We start from the raw sequence: 20,926 nt of genomic DNA, 5'->3' as shown, positions 1-20,926 counted from the left end.
TCAATCAATCAATCAATCACCATCGGGTCTTGCGCACCGCACCCCGAGCACTCACCCTCGACCTTGTCTTCACACCCCCCTTCCCCTTTGCGTTCGACTTGACCTTTGGATTTGCCTTCTTCGTCTTCGCATTCTTCCTCGTCTTCCTCTCCGACACCTTCCCCCCCACCGCCGCCGCCGCCGCCTCCTCCAACACCCACTCCCGAAACATCGGTAAGATCTCAATATCCGGAAACAGCACCGGCCCCTCGCCCTTTTCACGCCGCCACTCCAAATCCACCCGGATACGCGCCACAAGGTGCCGAATCTCAGCAAAGGACTTGCCCTGGCCCGTGCACGCACGCAACCACGCAGGCACAGGACAGGCCTGGATCCGCGGCTTCTTTCTCCTCCTCCCTCCCCTCTTCCTCTTTTTCTTCCTTTCCTCCTTCCCGGCGTCGTTGTACTCTTCGTCCTCGTCGTCCTCATCACCCAATTCAGAACTAAGACTGAGCACAGAGGAAGATTCGTCCCCATCGGCATCGGTATCGGTATCGCCATCGCCAGACCCCTCCTCCTCCTCCTCCTCCACCTCCTCCTCCTCTTCAACAGCAGATAAACCCCCACCACCACCAGAGAAGGACGAAGTCGAAGACCCAGAATCCAACCTCTCCCTCTCCCTCCTCCTCAAAACGACCTCGAACGCGCGCACCCCGCCCCACGCCTCCATGCGCGCCAGCGAATCCAGCAGGATCTCGCACTGCGTGAACGGCCACACGCGCGCCCGGTACCGCGCCCGCTGGTAGTGTTTGCGGCAGTAGTGCACCCAGACGTGTGTGGGGAGGAGGCGCGTGACCGTCTTGTTGCGGCCGAGGATGTGGGAGATGACTTTGCGGGGGAGGTCGGCGGGGGAGGCGCGTGGGGATTTGGTTGTGGTGGTTTGGGAGGTGCTGGCTGTGGCGGTTGTGCAGGGGGTGGTGAATTCGCAGGGGGGGAGGGGGGAGGTAGGGGGGAGTGATTTTGGGGGTGGTTTTTTGGGGGACATTTTTTGCGTGGGTGGGATATGTAGGTGTAGATGTAGATGTAGATATGATATGGTATGATATTGAGGGAGGGAGGTAGTTTGGAGGTTATATAGATTACCATTTGACGGAGGTTTCCGTCTATCATGGGCGGCGCATTGTCAAGATCCACAGAAAGAACTGTCTCACTTATATACGACTATGTTTGAACTGAGCTGTCTTTAGAACAAAGGTGAATATCGTCATAACAGTCATATGCTAGCTAGCTAGACTTCATCACTAGTAGTAGCAGGCTGCAACCGAAAAAATACATACATACAACATGTACACTGACCCCACAACGCCCAGTTCCTGGCAATTTTATCCTGTTCATCCCTCACATGGCATAGCCCGTCGTGATCGTCCTGGGCACATACTTCCGCGGCGCCCGAATCACACTACATCCCACCGACCCCAGGTCAATAGTGTTCAGCTCCCGGCTCAGCGCGTCCATGCCGGGATTGCCCCCCATCACCGGGTAGTTGGGCTCCGGGGCCGCAATGGGCACCTTGGCCGGGATTGGAGGCCCAGTAGGTGCATAGAAGCTTGACACAGAGTGCGCAGAGTGAGCCGAGTGTGCGCTGGGAGCCGGTGACACGGACTTGCGCTGCGATGATCGCGGCCGTGGTGCATTCGATGGATGATAGCTCCCTCCAGGCCCGTATCCCCCATACCCCTGGCGCCCACGGTCCATGTAGTCCGCCCCAGGGGAGGTGTGTTCGGCGTTTACCCGGGAAACATGCGAGGGAGGACGTCTCGTCTGATCAGGAACGAATCCCCCGCTAGACCGGGGACGACCGCCTGTAGCATCCCGGGCAGGCGCATTCTTGAAACGCACAATGACCTCCGGCTTCCGGGACTTGCGTTCTGGCTCCGGCGCCCACGTGTCCGTCGGAAGGTGATCGGAAGGATCGATCTCTCGGCCATCGTCGCCGATGATCGGGCCCGACGTGTCAGGCTTCAGATCGTTGAGTCGTGCAATCTGCATGGATTGAGCGATCGTATCGTACGCGGGTGCCGGGTCGCGCGTGACAGCAGACCGTGCTGCATTTGGATTGAGTGCATTGTACGAGTCTGGCGAGAATGGAATCCGCGACACTTGACGTTCAGTCAACGGCGGTGGTCGAGGGCTGACCGATTTCCGTCGAGGCGCAGAGCGGATGTCTGGATTGATCGATCGGGTGATCACCAAGGAACGGCGGTAGTCTGCAGGCTGCGAAGGCGGTGTTTCGACAGGATATGGCACTCCCGCACGCTTCGGCTCGGGGGGCTGAAAGATGATGGCCTCTTCTTCGAGCATGCTCCGTCGTCGCGTGGCCAGACCGTCCTGCGTCGCTCGCGGCTCCGTCCCTGGCACGGCCGTGTCAAAACCGGCGACTAGGCTGCGCGGTACCGATGGATTCTTCGTATGATGGGGGTCCTGTGGGCGGTTCCTGTGGGTTGGGAGGTGGAGCGGCTGGACCGCGTTCATATCCTGGGTACTGTGGCGGGGCGACGACGCAAACTCTGGAGAGTAAGCCTTGTACGAGGAAGCTGGTGACGGTACTAACTGTTGACTGTGCTGGACTAAGCCAGACCGATGGGCCGGGGGCGGAGGCGGCGGCCCCTCATCTTCTTCGTCGTCCACGCGCGGTTGCATCGCGGCGTATTCCGGGTGGAAGGTCTCGTGGATGGAACTACGATGGCGACTGTTCATGCTGGCGACGGAATTGCTGTGCAGCCGATAGTGGTGGTCCGGTTCCATTGGAGCTGGGACGGGGGCGTTCTGGGCGTATTCCGGGCGTTCATACGAGTTGGTCGAGGAACGAGGAGAGTACTGGGGCGCATCGTGGCCATAGCGCACCAGATCTCCACTGTAGGCGTGCTGCTCCGGAGGGGGAAATGGCTGATTCCGGTGCCGGCTGGTCGGACGGGAGGCCGGGTCATATGGGTGCCTGGTGTGCATGTCCGCAACAGGATGTGCTTCGTACTCAGGCCTGCTTGGTGGGACATCCGGCCGAGAACGGTAGTCCACGGCTGGGGCATTGCCGTATCCGGAGTGCGGCCGTGCATATTGTTGTCGTGTATCATAAGGGTCCGCCTGCCTCTCGCGATAAGGGTGGGTTTGCTCCTGCACGGATCGCCTCAAAGGCGCTGGCGCGGCCGGCTGCACAGTCTGAGCCGCGTAGTTCCATTCTCGATGAAAGTCATCTGGCGTTTCATATTGTTTTACCGGCGGCGCAGGCTGCGGAGCGGAGTTGTACGCTGCCGCGTCATAGGGAGGCTCCGGGGCCTGCCGTTGAGGATAACGCGTATGATCGGCGGCAACAGGCATGGCAGGTGTGGAATGAGAATGGTCGTGGTGAACCGGCCGGGATGGCGCAGGCTGAGACTGTACTGGAGCCGAGGGAGTCTTCTCGACGGGGGCAGGACGAGCTGGGGTTGAAGCAGTCAGATCGCTGGGAAGTGGGCGTCTCTTGACATCCTTCAACTGGCGCGGACCCGAGAGCGAGGAAGAGCTGACGGGTGCCGGTGTAGCGACGGGTTTCGATGAAGCGCTGCTTCTTTGGATCTTGTCGGCCACTTGGGTTCGTCGCTCAATCACGGCTTCATCCTCAGGCCTAGTGTCGTAGTAGGTCATCTCGATGCGGACTTCGCCGGCATACTTTCCGCGGAAATGCAATGGGTGCCATTGGTCACTCTGGCTGCCACCGGGGATGATCAAGTCCTGCAGATCAATCCAGGTCTCGCCGATCAGATCGGTCTTTTTGTCGTCGTTGAAGATTGAGACTTTGAGTCTAAAGTAATCCGGCGATTCATGCACTGTAAAGCGGAGCTCCTGATCCCTAGTTGATCAAATTAGCATTGTTGTGGAAAGCTCCCAGGACAGGGCAGCGTACCATTTGGGTGTTTGGCCTCCACGCAGATCGGTCTCTGTTTTCTTCGCTTCTTTGCCGAGACGAGCAGCACAGTACGGATTTTGTTTTCCCATCGTCTTTCTGTTTGGCAGGTTCTTCGCACGGTCAATGATGGCGACCAGGGTGCCAATGGCGGGACCGTCGACGGACATGTCCGCATAGATACCGGCCGCATGGTTGATGTTGCCGATTCTCGGCAATTTGGAAGCCATGATGGCGACCAATTCTGATATTTTGAAGGAGCGACAATCGACCGTAATGGAAGGATGATGGACACTGGCTTATCTATCCATCAATTGACTGCCTAGGGTGATCGGAGTAGTGGGTTTCAGCTGAGAGCTCCGAAGACGCTGTGAATGCGATGTGATGAGTCCCAACGCTACACGTTGGATCAAAAAGCAAAGAAAAAAAAATAAAAAAAAAGCCAAGCGGTATAGGCAGGATCTGTGGATTCGCAGGGGATGGAGAGAAGAGAGAGGAAAAGATGAAGAAGAGAGACGAGGATGGATGATGGATGGATGCCCCCAAAACAAGGCGGATAAGACAACAGCGGGCACGATCGCGATAACCATACGTCAGTAATACAGTGGATACGCAGGGTGATTGGGCAGAACCCTGTCTATGGATCCACTCTGCCGGGTTGGAGGAGGCTGGGAGGTGGCTGGCGGTATTCTATTCCTCGAGTCTGATTGGCCAGAGAACAATGGTTCCTGCATGAAATCCGGAATCCATACCTTACTCTGTACAGCCTTAACGGTAATCTTACGCTCGAGTACTCCCAGCCACTTTGATGGATTCCTCTTGAGCACTAGACAGATGATTACCTAGATAGATACTCATAGGCTCATAGCTGATGGATACCATCAATAAGCCTACGGAGGAGGCCGATGAGGAGCTTTACTCTTAGTCAGTTAGGGAGCCTGGATGAAGCGTCCTCGTCAGCTCACCAACCTACTCCGTAGTAGTAGAATCGAGACTCGGCAGGATCAAATCATATCATGGGTCAGGCCGTAATCCCGATACGGTTAACGTCCGTCCCACCACAGCTCCCCACGCCCGGGATCGCCTTGCAGCCTGGGGCATCTAGTTTTTCGATAGGTCATCTATCGATATCGAACTACTATGTACCTATATTGGATACAGACAGACAGACTCCAGACATCAGTCAACGAGACTGCTTCTCGACTTCTCTAAACAACACCAACACCAACAGCGATACTACACACTTAAATTACGATTATTCCGAAATCATTCCCATCCATCATTATCCTTGCACCCCTGTATAACCGTGATACCCTCCGACAAACAAGAATTCTGCTGCCTGTCTTGACTCTTGAGCTCCCAGTCGGCCCACAGCCACAAACAGAGTGGATTCTAGCTTCTCCACGCTTTAATCAATTGCACTTCTTTATCATCGTCTGCTATAGTTAAACATGCCGCCCGATCGCGCCTTGTTGTCAGATCGCCAGGCAATCTTCGGCAGTGCTACTTTCCAGGATCGGCCTGTCAGTCTGAGGGGTTCAAAGATGAAGGCATACTTGACCCACACTAGGAAGACTATCCTATGCAATCACTGTCATATACGGTGAGGAGGACAGCATGAGTCTGGACACGTTGTTTATGCAGGACACGTATCTACTCTGTCAGATCCTACCTATCTCACCGCCAGCGCGTTTCTGTGTGGGACAGAATGGGGACATCTTTACTAAGGATCGCTCCGACATTTATCGGATGAGGTAAGTGCCTCTGCTGTTTACAAGCTAGATACTACGACGATAGCCCCTTCTAACGCAGTACCACAGACGATAGCATCTATCCCCGAGCGACTGAGTTTATCCCTGAACGTTGGTATAGCTCTCCGCACCTGGTCAACGACAAGAAGGCAGCGGCGCCGTTCTCAATCGGGCCGCATAATTGCATTGAAAAACCGCTCCGAATGATGATATTCGAGTTACGCTGGCACGAATCATCATGCGCTACGACTTGAGTTTCCCACTGATCGTATTAATCCAATAGCCGAGTTGGAAGAGGGCATGAATGGTCATTTCACTCTCCAACCTGGTCCATTGTATTTGCGCTTGGAGCAGCGGAGGTAGTGAACAATTGGAAAACCAATCTACGAACGCGAATACAAATTGGGAGCTAGAGAAGTTAGCAGTTTTGGTGGGTTATGTATCTCATAGCTTGGATATCTATTCCATTAGATACCCAGAAATCAGATGAAGATTCATCGATTGTTGACGACTGTTTGGGTTTAGGTTTTGGCGGGCCACCTTGGTTTTCTCATTCAAACTTCTTCTTGAGCATACTCTCTCTGTACTTGTTCTACTAATGTGGCTGCAACTTGATCACATCAGAGCTTGGCTCAAATTTATTGCTTTAGGATCCGATGATTCGTCCTTATCTTTTTCGTCTTTCTCGGTATCCTAGCTGAAAAGCTGAATACTTCGTTTTGGTTAGTCGGGAGTCGACAAGAACAGTTTATAGAGATAGCTGAAACCCACGCAGCTTACTGACGAAGTGATCGCTATGCCGGCCTAGAATGCATGTCCAATGTTCTGGTCCGAAATGGCTCTGAACTGGAGTTGGGAGATATTTAGTGTCGGCGAGATGTAAGCAACAACACTGTCCCTTTGCTGGTACGACAGAGCCATAGGAAGAGAAGTCGCGGAAAGGATTGGCTGCCAGCTTCGTCCACCGGGGGAGCCTCAACTGCTTGAGACGGGATGTGGCGCTCCCCATGCCCTTATTCTCCACGAGAAGGAGATTATGAGAGATGGGAGACGCCTGTTAAAGGCTTCCAGCAAGCTGGCCGACGTGGTATTGCTGCATTTTCGCCATATTGGATTCGCTGTGGCCGGCATATTCGTACAGGTCGGTGCCATCAGCCCCGGCACACGTCTCGAGTGTCTCGATGCCGCCTGGATGGTCCAAGCTGAAGGTCGTGAGATCGTACACTGGGAAGCTGGTCGGTTTCTACTTTCAGAGGGTCGTCATCTGCGAAAGTGTTAGCCTACCATCCGTTGTCCACAACGACTCCAGGGTATTGTGGTTGGCCAGTTGCTCAAGTGCAATGCTTTTGCTCAGCTGCGACATTGAGGACGCAATCGCCGCTCTGTTATGGCGTGAAAGAAAGGGCGGGGATTATCGACAAGCCCGCTTCGTAGGGGCAAAGGACCGTCTATCGCTTGAACAGCAGCAGCGCCTATAATCGGCTCCATATGCGTCGTGGGTAAGTTCCGCTACACAGGCACTATTGGCCGAAGCTGCAGGTCAACGGCCTTCCAAAAGCGGCCTTTCACCGCATATTCAAAAGCGGACGAACTATGGAGTAGGAAGTAATAATCAGAGGTAATACTAGTGCTACTGTGCGTCAATGGCATGAAACAAGCTGTTCTCCTCAAAGAGACATTTTACTCGCTGTCCTTTGTGGCAATCGACACACCATCATAACTACAGATCAAGCGAAAGGAACGCACAAAGAATTTTACATCAGACGCAAGGATGGTGATCATTCTCACAGTCTGGATGTGTCGCTATTCACCAGCCTCGAGCAACTCACGGGAACCCTGGCCGAGGTCTTTGCATTTGCTGATATGAAATATATGTTTCTGCCCTCATGTTCTCTGACATCCTAGGCCGACTCGAGATAGCATTGTGACTCGTCTAAGCTGGCTTCCACCTTGCTTTGTCTCATTGCCTAGGGCTAGTGACTGACTTATGTTCGACGCAGGTGTCGGGAGACCCCCTCCTAATTAGGGCAAACTCCCCCCAAACGAGTTCTAGAGAAGAGAAATACAAAACAACGAGAAAAGAAGGCAACGAGAGAATACGTAATACCTCGACCTAATTGAATTGAACGATATGCTTCCCACGGAAGACAAGATTGTAGAAGAGTAGATCTACAGCGAACTATGCATGCTCTTCTCCACCTCCACGACTTGAAGTTGCCTCCACAGAAGCCGTACTTTCTCTCTGATGGCTCTTTAGTCTCTCTTCTTGAACCACGATCTCAATTATTGTGTTCTTCAAGAAAAATGGGTAGCATCGTTGACTGGAATCCATAGTGGAAAGTTGGAAGGAAATACAAGCTGGTATTTTTTTATGTAGGAGAATCGATGCTAGGAGTAGGTGCCCCAGGCATTCAATGTCTGGAGTCACGTGCAGGTAACGATACCGACGACAATACGCATCCGATACACTCCCAAGAACTAGCGGTAACGATTGCCCGATTGGGAATCGAGAGAACTTTTTTGATGCGGTTTGATCTTTGATTGACCAAAAAAAAAAAAAAACCTCCAGACATCAACACCAGCATCAACACACCGACCACGCTCATTGTCAATAGGACGGCCCTTTCTTCGGATTGATCCAATTCTCAATCGACTGCCAAACCCAGATTCTCTTTCGCAAAACGGCCTGCAGCCATGGCTGCCCCCGTTCTTCCTCTGCAGCAGGTCAAGCTGCCTGCGCTGCCCTCGACCCGGTTGACCCCAGAGCAACAGTACTGGAAGACATTCAAGAATCCTCTCCTGATCCCTTCTCCCGCCAACGGCCCCATCAATCTCATCACGCAACCCGCCGCCCCGTCCTCCGCCTCGGCCTTCCCCTCCCTCACACAACCCCCCGATGTCTTCACCGTGACCACCGGCGCACGGGTCCAGATCTACTCCATCCGCACCCGCAAGCTCCTCCGCACCATCACCCGCTTCGATGATACCGTCCGCGGCACGGACGTGCGGCCCGACGGCCGCGTAGTAGTGACCGGTGACGACACGGGCACAGTGCAGGTCTTCGACGTAGCGTCGCGGGCGATCCTCAAGACGTGGAAGGAGCACCGGCAGCCGGTGTGGGTGACCAAGTTCTCGCCGAGCGACCCAACCTCCGTGCTGAGCGCGAGTGACGACCGCACGGTGCGGCTGTGGGATCTGCCGAGCGAGAGCAGCGCGCGGACGTTCGTCGGGCACACGGACTACGTGCGCAGCGGCGCTTTCATGCCCGGTTCGCTGGCCTCGTCGGGGCTGGTGGTGTCGGGCAGTTATGACCGGACGGTGCGGCTGTGGGATCCGCGGGTGGAGGGCCGCGCGGCGATGACGTTCAAGATGGCGGCGCCGATTGAGAGCGTGTTGCCCATGCCGACGGGGACGACGCTGCTCGCTTCGGCGGAGAACAAGATCGCGGTCCTGGATATCGTGGCGGGTAAGCCGCTGCATATGATCCAGAGTCATCAGAAGACGGTGACGGCGCTGGCGCTGGCGTCCAACGGCGAGCGCTTGCTCAGTGGTGCGCTGGACGGACACATGAAGGTGTTTGAGACAACGGGGTGGAACGTGGTGTCCGGCTCCAAGTATCCCTCCCCGATCCTGTCGCTGCGCGTGATCACATCGGGCGTGAGCCGGGAGGACAAGCACATCGCAGTGGGCATGCAATCGGGTCTTCTCTCAATCAAGACCCGGTTGTCGGGCCAGCAGAAGATCAAGGAGCGCGAGCGGCGCAAGGAGATGCAGGCGCTGCTGGAGGGCAAACTCGAAGAGCACGACCGCAAGATGGCCAAGGAGAAGAAGCTGCGCGGCTCGGGATGGGAGAAACGGCTGCGCGGCCGCGATTTCATCGGCGAAGGAGTGGACATTGTGATCGAGGGGCAGGATAAACGGAAGCGGAAGAAGGAGCAGACGTGGGAGTACGATCTGCGCAAGGCGCGGTACTCGGCGGCGCTGGACCAGGTCCTGTCGTCGAGCGACAAGACAGCACAGCTGACGCTGTTCACGGCGCTGCGACACCGCTCCGCGCTGCGGGCGTCGCTTCAAGGACGGGACGAGGAGACGCTGCAGCCAGTGCTGCAGTGGGTGCACAAGAACATCACGGAACCGCGCCTGGTGAAGCTATGCGTGGAGGTGGCGATGAACATCCTGGACATCTACTCGGGGAATCTCGGCCAGTCGGCGCAGATCGACAAGTTGGTGGACCGGCTGCATCGGCGTGTGCGTGACGAGGTAGAAATGGCGCATCAGGCGTGCCAGACCAAGGGGATGTTGGACATGTTACGGGCTACCTAATGGATGACCAGTAGAAAAAATCAAAAGCACGTTGATAGACTGTTCATATTACGGGATACCTGGTCGGAGTTTGGACATCATTTTACATAATTCAATGCAGATTCAACCCCTTCAATCCGACCTTCCCTGGTCACTTGTCACTGTCCCTGTCAAGTATTATCTCCGCCGCCCGCTCAGCAACCGCATACAACGTGGCCGTGAGATGGCCACTGATCTGCAGCGGGATGATCGAGGCATCAACGACTCGCACATTCCGCGTCCCGTACACCTTCAGGTCGGGGCCCACGACTCCCCCCAGTTCACGAGCCATCATGGCCGCCGAGCCGAGCGGGTGGTCATTCGGGTTGACTATGAAGTAGTAAAGAGTAAAGAATCAGCGCTATCTCCCGCACTTCCCTTCCAATCTTGAACTACTCACAGATTTTCTTAATAAACGCTCCCCACTCCTTGTCCGTCAGATTCGCCCCTAACTGCTGTAGCGACTTCGGATGCAAGTGTTTCACCGGCTCTGAGGCCCAGAAACCCTGCGCCAGTCGTCCAATGGTAGTCTGCATCTGCATGTCAAAGTCATTCTGAAAGAAGGCCGGATCGATGAGTGGTTTATCGGCATCTTCTGGCCTGGCTGAGGCCAGATGCACGCTGCCCCTGGAGAAGGGGAGCAGCAGCCAGAATGCAGAAAGCAAAGTTGTCCCCGAGGCGGAGGTGAGGATCTCGGCGGCGGTGACGTTTCTCTCGAAAATGAGCGAGTGCTGGGTCTGGAGGATGCGTGTGAGGGCTGGTTTGCCTAGGCCGGAGTTTGAGGAAAGATTTTCGGCCCAGGCTGGGATGGCGGAGAGGGTGGATCTTGTGGTCTTGCGTGAGCCGATGTGTTAATAAAGAAGGGAGAGAGAACTTACGCAGCTATGGAAGGCAAATCCTTTCCGAAGAGCTGCGAGGCTGTTGCAAATGTTGCGTAGGGCGCTGTTCCGGATACGTTGAGGGTGCCAGTATACAGCAACGGGGCGTTGGGCTGATCCTGCAGGTTCTCTCCCACGCCGGGGAGGTGGATTCTGGGCTCGATACCGAGTTGCGTCAGACGGGGGGAGTCACCGACACCGGATGCTTCGAGGATGGAAGGAGTACGCAGCGCACCCGCGGAGAGAACCACCTCCTGAGCACCCGTGAGAGTCTTCATCTCGCCCTGGGGGTCGAGATACTCGACTCCCTGCGCAACATGCTCCTCCTCTCTCCAGAGCAGCCTGAGCACCGTCCCTCGCAGCACGCGCAGATTAGGTCTGTGATCGACGGGATAATAGAATGCATGCGCACTACTCGCCCGCACATTCCGTGCACAATCGATCGTCATCGGCCAGACACAGAACCCACGCACGTCGCCGCCATTCGGGTCTTCGTTTCTCTCGTACCCCAGTCCCCTCCAGCTCTCACTCACAGACCCCTCAAAGCTCCCGTTCGACAACTGTAACGGGAAACACACATCCAACTCCCCGCTCTCCCCATGATACGCGGGGCTATACGACGCCCCGACGTCCACCTGCCACGCCGGCGGCGGCCGAAATCGTTCCACGCGCTTGTAATACGGCCAGAGAGATTCCCAGTTCCAGCCCGTCGCGCCTAACGTCTCCCAGGCGTCTATCTCCGCGGCATCGGCCCGGAGATAGGTCATACCGTTGATCATGCTGGTGCCGCCGAGGATGCGGCCGGCGGTGTACTGCAGGGTGCGGTTGGAGGCGTGTTCCTGTGGGAGGATCGGGTAAGCCCAGTCGATGCCAGAGTTGGCGTTGCGGAGCCATCGTGTTGGATCGGTGACGTTGGGGTTGGTGCGGGTGTCTGGGCCGGGGTCGATAATGGTGATGGTGTGCTGGGGATTGGAGGAGAGGCGGTTGGCGATGAGGAGGCCGGTTGTGCCGCCGCCGACGATGAGGAAGTCGGTTGCTAGTGCCACAGGAAGGGCGAGAATGAGGTGTTTCATGTTGGGCTGTTGATGGGATGTTGGAGTGGTGAGATGCATGAATGGATTTTCTGCTGATCGTCGTGGAGATGGAAAGTAAGCAGCAATAGTGGCTGACATCAGATGTAAGACATATCGACGATAGACATGATCTAACCATTCAGTCTCTTGCCGATGCGTTATTTCAATTTGAAGTTAGTCCCTCTTACATAGATGCATTTTGCTGATCTCATCTACGAGGGCTATCAACACTGGCTATGGGGAGAATTTGATCGCCAGGGCGGCGGACGTCATCCTCATAGAGTGTTGTTGCTGTGACACGCGAGAGGCCGCTGAGTGAGATTCACTTGCGGAATATGGAGGATCTTGTACTTGTTCGATCTTCATACCAGGACTTTGAGTGATGGGAAGGGGTGGAAGTCGTGATTTTGGTCTTGGGTAGATTAGATTAGCCCTAATTTTGTTTGCGCTGGGCTGCATGGAACGGACTATTATTATTATTATTATTTGCGTTCCGACTACAAACAGAAAAGCAGCGAATATCACAAGAAACATTACTGCAAGCAAGCTTAAACATCCTCTTCTGCAGCCAGGGTCATACCCATGCCACCATTCTGCTGCTCCAGGATCTCCCAGCCCCGGAACCCATCATCCACCAGGTCTGCATCCGACTCCGCCTGGCCCGCTCCGAATGCCTTCAGATCCCAATGCTCAACCTCTTCCACTCCTTGTAGGTCCGATTGGAATTCCCGGATCAGATCTGCATTCAGCCGCTCATACTCGCTGTACTCCTTGGGCCAGTAGCCCAGCCGCTCCGTTGCCAGCTTGAGCAAATACAAGTGTCGACGCACGTGCTCTCCGTCGGAGACGTGGCCGTTGAAGCCCCCATTTCCGTTTCCGCTGGCAAACATCGACTCCCTCATTTCCAGGTCATATCCGGAGTCGTCCATACTCATGCTGTTCTCGAGTCCATTTTCCATCTCGCCCAGTGTGGGGTCAGCAAAGATACGAAGGATGTTCTCATGCACCGCGACGCTCTTCTTGAAGTAGCGGTTCGCCAACGAGGGTCCATTGCGCTGTGATAGGTATTTCTGTCCCACGCTGGTGTAGAGCTGCGATAGCAAAATGGACGCGTCGAGGGTGGCCGGATGGCAAGCACCATGCACGCGGCGGCAGTTGTACACAATATCCTCTGCCAGGCGCAGAGCCGACTTGAAGTCGCTGACAAGATAACGGGCTAGTACAAGCCGGCGGCCCATCGCGAGTGTGACAGTTGGCTTCCATGAGCGCTGAGCCTCGCGGCTGTTCCAGAGTAGGGTGAGCAGCCAGGCCAGGGTCTGGTAGTCTTCCTGCTCGCCGAGAAGACCAATCAGGGCGTTGAGGTGGATGAGACCAATCTGAGAAATATCGATCTTGATTTCGTTCATGACTTCCAGAGCATCCAGGATGATGCTTGCGGAGACACCGAGCAGTTTCTTGCGGATAGCATCATCTGGCTGGGTGGTAAGGTCGCGTCCGGAGATGGTCATGCCGAGAACGAAGGCGAACTTGACGATAGCGGGAATTCGATAGGCCTCATCAGCAGACAGATACTTGAACGTGGCTTCAGCAAGATCACAGGCCTCGTCGTATTGTTGCTCCTTGAGGAGTTGGATAACGCCATGATTACCCGCGATGCCAATGGTGCGAACAAAGTCGTGCGACTGATGGATGCTCAGGTGATTCAGAATGGTGATGAGCAGAATCTTCACTTGAGAGCTCTCTGTCACATTCACGCGTTCGCCCTCAGTAGCCAGGAAATAAGCCATGAAACTATCAAAGACATGGGCAGCCGCGATCGGTCGGCTATTGCCAACCAAGAACTGATACAAACGAGCAGTCGAAATGGAGACAGTGTAAATCGTGCTCGTCTCAGCCTTGATCACACTTCGGAACTCTTCGAAGTAAACATATTCAGTCATCAAGGCGGCAAGAATCTCCGTCACCGTGACCGAGGAGTTACGTCGAAGGTTATATTCCATATGCGCCAGGAACGTGAGACTTTGACTTTCTTTGGAGGAGAGATCAAACTGGAAAGTCGCAACATTGGTCGTATCCTTCATGACAATTTGTCTGTATATCTCATGACACAAATCAACCGCCTTTTGGATCTCTCTGGCAGCGATGTAGCTGGATGCAATGGTGCTGGCGGCGGCGATCAGCTTGGTGGAGGATGTCTCCGAGGAAAGAATTTGAACGGTTGCTTCGGTGAGCTCTTGGACCACAGTTTCGGTCTCATTGCGCTCGGTATAGAAAGTGATCATCTCCTTCATCCTAGTGAGAGACTCCTCGTGAGCCCAACCGTGAGTCTCCCGCACAGTCGTGATGCGCTTGCGCATGACCTTGACTGCGCGCTCAACCTGAGTCGACGATGTAGATTCCTTCGTTGATGTCACAATCGCAGCTTGCTCCTCGTAAAGACCATCCAAGATTGCAGAAATTTCTTCCAAGTCAATCTCCTCGGATTCGATCATGAGCAATTCCTCGTAGAGGGCAATGGCTTCCAGCTCGAATCTCTTGGACTCCTGGCATAGCCGTGCAAGGATCAAGGTCGCTTGAATAGTGATTGAGGCCGTCAAACCGAAAGTTGTCTTGCAAGCAGTATGGTAGTCCCCTGTAACTCGGTACAATACAGCAAAATCCACGTGCACAATGCGCAAACAGCGGATATACCGCTCGTACAGCTCCTGGACAAACTCATGGACCTGGAACTTGGGCGACCCCTCGGGCTGGTTCAGGAACGTAATGAATAGAATCTTGTAGTGGGTCAAAGCATCCTGATAGCGGCCTTGATTCCACAACTCGGTTGCAATGATGATCATCGGTTCAACTGCCTCTGGGTGGCAGGTCGTGGAGTCCTTGTTCAACGCTCGGATGATCTGCCGGTAGTACTCAAGAAATATTGGGCGAGGACGAGTCAGTTCAGCCAGAGTCCAGAGGGTCTTGATCACAATCGCATGTTCTTCTCCATAGAAGTCGATGTAATCCACTAGCAACTCCTGTTGGAGATTGATGACTGATTCGGTCTGCGCAGTACGCTCAAAGAAGCCAAGCAACTCAATGGTTACACGATCACGGAGGTCGTCGTCCACTTGTCTCGCAGCCCGAACAGCACGGTACAATCTAATGCGGATATCCTCCTCCTTGTTCAGTCGTCGTCGGGAGTGATAACAAAAGCTGAGGCGTTCAGCCAACTCCACGCAGTTGTCGATAGACTGCTCAGGAAGAGTGACATCTTGCAGGGAGGGTGAGAAGAGAGAAGGCCAGACGATGCGAAGGACCTTCTTTACTGCACGTGTAGCGTCTTGCCATCGATGCTGCGAGATGTACTGGCCGATCAGACGATGGGTCGCAGTAAAAGAGGTTTCTTCAAAAGTTTCAATAGAACCAGACGACTCGTAGAAGAACTCCTCCAAGGTTGTCTCAGATATGGCTGTGGTCGAGGAGCTGAATGACTTGACTACCTCCTTTGAGGTGGTCTGGATGGTCTCCTGGAGCTCTTTATAGGTGGAGGTGTGGGTCGAGCTGATACTCTCATAGTACCTAGAGCAGCGCTTGAAGACAGACAGTGCCACCTCAGATATGCCGACAACCTTCATCATTTTTGCGACCTCCTGGAAGTAGGAGACGGAAGTCTCCGACATCGAAATGCTAGCCTGCTCGTACTCTTGCCATAGACTGGACAGCACAGAAGATGCCTCGTATTCCCGCGTCTGGGAGACGAGAAACCTGGAATATGCAAGCACAATGATCATCTTCCTCTCTTCCCAATACGCTGAATAGTGCGTACGGTACTCCTTGCTAACGCGCTGCCAAATCTCAATATATGTGCGTTCAGCCAGCTCCGTCTTTCCTTCAGCGATGTATGCTTCAGCTTGCCTGATCCATGCCTCTACATCGTAGGAGTCATATTCTTGAATCAGTTCATCCACTTCTTCAATGTCAAGAGAGAAGCCAAGGGTGATCCCGGAAGACTTTCGGCCTCGTCTGCGTCTTAACTCGACCCCCAAGTCTCCACTGACAGAATCTTTCCGATAATGCTCGGAAATGGTCTCGATCATGACAATGATCTCCTCGATTCTTTGCTCTTCCTTGGTCCAACGGTAATGCTCGATCAGTTGCTTGAGAACTGCAACGACAGTCTCGGAATCCTTCCCGTAGTGGTTTTGGTAGCATTCAACCAGCAACAAGAGGATCGTTTCTCTCTGCACCATGATCTCTGTTTTGCTTTCTGTCCTGCTGTCAATGGTCAACTCCTCAAAGATCTTGGCCATCTGCATCGTGACGATGTGACGGGTTGTCAAGACTGTCTGACTGATCGTGGCGGCTTTGTAGAACAAAGTAATGGCATCAGAGACACACTCAACGCGCTGGTTGAGAAGGGCCAGGAAGACGATAGATTGAAGGGTGACAACATGGTTCTCGGAGAGCATCTGACGGTAGATGTTGGTCACCGTATTCAAGTAGGACAGCAGCGCAGGTGTTGGAATGGTCTCCCACAATGTGCACTCAAGGCGTAGAGCCGTAATGGACGCGGGCAATGCCTTCCCAAAGCTATTGACGATTGCAACAACTCCTTCGCTAGTGTATGCCACGGTGCGCTGGACATGCGATACCCAATACCGAACGGCAAACTCGAGCAACGGGAACTTTTTCAAAAGAATGTTGGAATCGTGCCACTCCAGCGAGACAAGAGAGGGCTCGTTCTCCTGAGTTACAGTGTTTTTGATATAAATCAACAACCTGGTGGCCAGATCAGCGTGCCGATCCTTGATGGAAACCAGCTCTCTCTTCGAAAAGATGTCCAGTATGGCTGCTCGGATGAGCCCATGGCGAAGGAAAACATGGCCATCTTGGACGAGGACCAAGGGCTTCAGCGGTTTCAAAATGTGCAAAGCCTCAAGCTTGCGTTCCGCTATAGTCAAATCGTCGATCTGAATAGAAGCCAGAATTTCGAGTTCCTTAAGCTGTAGAGGCCTGTCGGCGGTGACGAGCCAGAGCAACATGTGCTTAGCATCTGCCGAAACATTGGATGATTGCAGAACCTGAAGGACAAAATCGGTGAGACTCAGATTTGACTCAACGAGTGCATCCACTTCCTTTAGAAGACCGTCCTCGGTATGTTCATGGCAAACTCGCTGGGCCGCGAGCCTCCCCCACAGAAAGGAGCCCTGAGAGGCTTCTGTGATTTGCTCAACGATGGTCTCTTGGTCCAAATCGGGCATGGCGGCGAAGGCACGGTTCTGCTGCAGCTGATTCCTCACGACTGTAGCAATATCGTCAAAGATCAACTCGTCAGTGATCTGCACAAAAGTTCGGTCCGCAGCTGTCGGAGGTTTTTGAGCGCCGAGAGTGATCACTTTCGCATTGGGAGCCTTAGCGGTGGCTGTGGCCAGCAACTGAAGCAGGGTTGCCTCGCTGCAGGATGCCTCATCAACGCCATCGACCACAATCACAAGTTCTTTGGCACCGGTAAGGGCAACACAGAGAGCGGCTTCCAGGGCATTCCATAGGATCTGATCATAGTCCTGCTCATTTAAAGCTTTCCTGCTGCGCTCATAAGCAACGCTCAAGATCTGCAACATCTGCACATTCCCGATACGCCTGTCGAAGAGCTGGTGTAGAATACTTTTGGCAACGGCACGTGGCGTTGTCTCCGCGGGAACTTTTGCATCTAAAGACGCGTTAGTTCTCGAGATTCGCGTGTAATGGACGGTCGTTACTCACTGATAGGGACAAACAGAGTGCTGTAAGCAACACCACCGATAGGATGCTGCAACTGGTCGACAATCACCGATGCGAGCACCGTTCGTCCAGAACCAGGTTTACCGGCAATAGCAAGGCTCTTGAGAGGGCTTTTGAGAAAACGTGCCAAATAGGGCGCCATCCAGAGACAGGTAAGCTCGTCCCGGTCGTGAGCCAGGTGGGAGTTTTGTTCAGCGACGCTGGCGAGAACATGATCCTCAGGGGCGAGCCACAATTTGATGGTTTTGGAGTCGGATACTGCTCGCAATTAGCCATCAGTTCGGAACGCAGAAGAGATGATCGATACCTTTATCGGCGTCTAGATTTTCTTTTAGAAGTTGATAACGCCACATAGACTCAGTGATCCTCTCGCAACGGTCACGGAAGGTCTGAATTTGCCCTGGGAAGGTCTTATACAGATCGATAGAAATTGAAGCGGTGGTAAGCTTTCGGATCGCCTTGTGAAAGTGCATAGACACACTAGCAACCAAGGTTACCAGGTCTGCGAGAGCCAGAACTAATTGCTCCCGGATCTCTTGGGAGATGCCAAATAGCTCCGTCCTCTCAAGCAGGTTTCCAAGCTTCATTGAGGTGCTGTAGAAGAAACCGAAGGAAATCATGAGTGCGGATGCATTTTCTTGTCCCAACTATCCGAGTAGTTGTTAGTCTGAATTCACCAAGATAACAACTTAGACCAATACACACCTCAAGCAAAAGGGCACAATAGCCATATGCCAGCTGGGCAGCCAGGTAACTATCACCAGCGAACTCCTCGATCGCCAGGTTGAATGAATGCAGCCTCTCAACGGACAATTGAGCCCACGAGAGCACTTTATCGTAACTGCTTCCTTCTGGGGGCAGAAGACTCATTCGCTGGATGCGGATCCAGTCCAAGACGGAATCATGTGTGTGGTTCAACAGCTTGGATGATGCGTTACTTCCAAGCTCGTTCCCGCTGCGACGCTTGAGGGAGTACACCAAATTGGAAACCTCCGACGTCTCCACCGTCTTGAACCTCTTGGAGGAGACTCTTCGGGAGGTGACTGACCGAGCGATGCCATTGTTTGAGACGCTATCGCTCTCCAAGAGGCCTGAAGTACGTCTGCGATATGCCAACAAACCAGAAGGCAAAGGGGAGGTGACCGAAGCAGCCATGGTAATCAAGGTAGCAGGGGCAGGGGTAGAGGTAGGAATATATCTAATTTCTTGTGGGAGGGGTTGCTTGGTCACAGGTGTAAGGACCTCGGACACTGGGCGTAATGAAGGCTCTGAAGCACCACCGAGAGACAGGGAATTTTGGGCCGGTGAAAAAGAACTATGATCAACAGCTATTTCCCTCGAGTCACGACGCTGACTCGGGAAACAAAACGAAAAGAAATTCAAACCAGCATTAGGTACAAAAGGACATATGGGTGTAGAGTGGAAGAGAACGTGAAAGATGGGGAAAAGCCCTTAAATAAGTAGAAGTGAACAGAGAATGGTCAATTGGAAGTCGCTTTCCTTTGGCTACGGCAGATATTTTCACAAGAGGGAGCCATAAACCCAAATGTAAGCAATCGCATATCGACTCAGGAGGCGTGAGGGGCTTGCATGCGCGGAGTGCCCGACGTCGATTATTCTGAGCGTCCCAGCACCCATAGAGCAGTATCGCTGTTCCACACTTAACATCCTCACGGCCTCGCCGGCGACGGGCTGGCTGAAGAACTGGGGTATACAGCTGTGGCGCGCTATCTGTTTGTATACATGTAGTAGACCGCACTGTCATTGAGCGCACGTCATGCTGCCGGATTACCCTGGCTGAAGAGTTGCCCAAGGGGGATGGGCTGGCTCAAGCGCTCTAAGAAAGAAGCAAACCTCAAATAGTACTCAATAGTATCATGTAATCTGCTGCCGGGTGTGAGATAGCATGCCAGCATAGGGCAACTAGAATACAACTTATGGGATTGTTGACACATTTCTCCCATCGGAGAGCATGCATTGTGGTCCTCTGTCAGCTTGTGGTGTGGCAGTTTGACAGCTCGGGAATAATCACCCGCTGAGGAAAGGGGGGGTAATAGTCTCTTCTGACTTTTGAGACACACGACTGGACTCCGGAGAGCATCAAAGCGAACGAAATGCAGTGGACGCGAATCGCGAAAGCACCAGTCTCATTGGCCCGCAATGGTTCTTACAGGTCACTGACATCCTTGCTCGAATATTCCCGTCAACTGTGGCTGCCTGAACCATCCGTAGCTCGTTTCCCAGATATCTTCGCGGTTGGGATATTTCCTGCAGTCAGTCAGCTGGTTGCAAATTTCAAAATATATCGACGAAGGACGCTGGTTGGATGCAACCTTGAAGATCCGGCAGTGCCGAACGAACTGTCCATCAGAAGCACCCACTATGACAGGTAGGGGGGTGAAGACGCTCCACACCTTTCTCTCAATGGCTATTTCTGATGCTGGTCAATATGTGCTCTCATGCCTGAGATGCATCTTGCTTTTTCCGGGGTGAGGGGAGAAGGAACGATGAATGATGATGGTTGGAGGAGGATCGATGAGAGCTGGGGTGTGGCTCTTCAGAAGAAAGAAGAAATACGAAGGGAGGTGGGAGAAGCAAATATGGATACGCGTCCTCAGGTGTCAAGGCAATCATCACTCAGTCGGATTCCTCCGTCTACATAATAATAATAATAATGCCTGATTGTCTCAACTGTCCCTTTTGATGCTATTGAGGTGTATCATCGACAGTCGTTCAGAGTGCCTGTACATCGGATCTTTGCACTCCCGCTGTCGAATAACAACGCATCGTCAAGATCACTCGGGATCAAACGAGGGAAAGAGAATGATTGGGATACGATTCAGCTACTACTATGCTATAAATGTGTTGGATCACCCGGAAAGACCATGCCATCCCATTCCATCATGCAGGATATGGATGGATGGCAGTATGGTTATCGATGGCCTATGCTTTGCAGAATCCACCTCTCCAATGCCACTGGACTGGATCAGGAACACACTATCCATCCCCTTAGCTCAAGACTAATTGCCCGATCCGTCCATATCGGAGGCTATTCAAATAGGTCCTTAGTAGGTTTGATTCCCTACTTAGTGCGATCGGCCTGAGCAATCAGATCGGCTTCCATCAACTCGTGACTAAACCATATCCAAGTAATTTTTCTACTAATTTAGCAGAAGCCCGGGCGTTCTTTACCATCATCAT

The 20,926-nt window shown here is 53.5% G+C and overlaps 7 protein-coding genes across 7 annotated transcripts, besides 3 other annotated features; 2 read left to right on the top strand and 5 right to left on the bottom strand.

The window, feature by feature from the left end:
* Positions 1-19: part of a microsatellite that runs on past the window's edge.
* ACLA_093140 (putative pathogenicity factor) lies at positions 17-1,024 on the bottom strand (the record flags this gene model as incomplete). The annotated part of the gene is made up of 1 exon (XM_001273040.1): positions 17-1,024. One exon carries the CDS (start codon positions 1,022-1,024, stop codon positions 17-19), a length of 1,008 nt encoding a protein of 335 aa, XP_001273041.1.
* Positions 550-586: a microsatellite.
* Positions 551-583: a microsatellite.
* A 353-nt stretch (positions 1,025-1,377) lies between the features above and the next one.
* On the bottom strand, positions 1,378-4,149 carry ACLA_093130 (uncharacterized protein; the record flags this gene model as incomplete). Its single annotated transcript, XM_001273039.1, has 2 exons — positions 1,378-3,865; positions 3,920-4,149. 2 exons carry the CDS (start codon positions 4,147-4,149, stop codon positions 1,378-1,380), a joined length of 2,718 nt encoding a protein of 905 aa, XP_001273040.1.
* A 1,387-nt stretch (positions 4,150-5,536) lies between these two features.
* ACLA_093120 (uncharacterized protein) lies at positions 5,537-5,924 on the top strand (the record flags this gene model as incomplete). Its single annotated transcript, XM_001273038.1, has 2 exons — positions 5,537-5,673; positions 5,792-5,924. The coding sequence occupies 2 exons, from the start codon at positions 5,537-5,539 to the stop codon at positions 5,922-5,924; spliced, it is 270 nt and encodes an 89-aa protein (XP_001273039.1).
* An 803-nt stretch (positions 5,925-6,727) lies between these two features.
* On the bottom strand, positions 6,728-7,033 carry ACLA_093110 (cytochrome b5-like heme/steroid binding domain-containing protein; the record flags this gene model as incomplete). Its single annotated transcript, XM_001273037.1, has 2 exons — positions 6,728-6,894; positions 6,955-7,033. 2 exons carry the CDS (start codon positions 7,031-7,033, stop codon positions 6,728-6,730), a joined length of 246 nt encoding a protein of 81 aa, XP_001273038.1.
* Positions 7,034-8,364: 1,331 nt separating this feature from the next.
* Positions 8,365-9,993, top strand: ACLA_093100 (snoRNA-binding rRNA-processing protein UTP15; the record flags this gene model as incomplete). The annotated part of the gene is made up of 1 exon (XM_001273036.1): positions 8,365-9,993. One exon carries the CDS (start codon positions 8,365-8,367, stop codon positions 9,991-9,993), a length of 1,629 nt encoding a protein of 542 aa, XP_001273037.1.
* Positions 9,994-10,123: 130 nt separating this feature from the next.
* Positions 10,124-11,962, bottom strand: ACLA_093090 (GMC family oxidoreductase; the record flags this gene model as incomplete). Its single annotated transcript, XM_001273035.1, has 3 exons — positions 10,124-10,341; positions 10,412-10,836; positions 10,890-11,962. The coding sequence occupies 3 exons, from the start codon at positions 11,960-11,962 to the stop codon at positions 10,124-10,126; spliced, it is 1,716 nt and encodes a 571-aa protein (XP_001273036.1).
* A 548-nt stretch (positions 11,963-12,510) lies between these two features.
* On the bottom strand, positions 12,511-18,880 carry ACLA_093080 (NACHT domain protein; the record flags this gene model as incomplete). Its single annotated transcript, XM_001273034.1, has 4 exons — positions 12,511-17,654; positions 17,708-17,983; positions 18,033-18,372; positions 18,431-18,880. 4 exons carry the CDS (start codon positions 18,878-18,880, stop codon positions 12,511-12,513), a joined length of 6,210 nt encoding a protein of 2,069 aa, XP_001273035.1.
* Positions 18,881-20,926: the final 2,046 nt, after the last annotated feature.

This window comes from Aspergillus clavatus, genomic scaffold, assembly GCF_000002715.2.
Source record: "Aspergillus clavatus NRRL 1 1099423829798 genomic scaffold, whole genome shotgun sequence".
In the NCBI taxonomy this organism is placed as follows: Eukaryota; Fungi; Ascomycota; class Eurotiomycetes; order Eurotiales; family Aspergillaceae; genus Aspergillus; species Aspergillus clavatus.
This window is presented reverse-complemented; position numbering and strand designations above follow the sequence as displayed.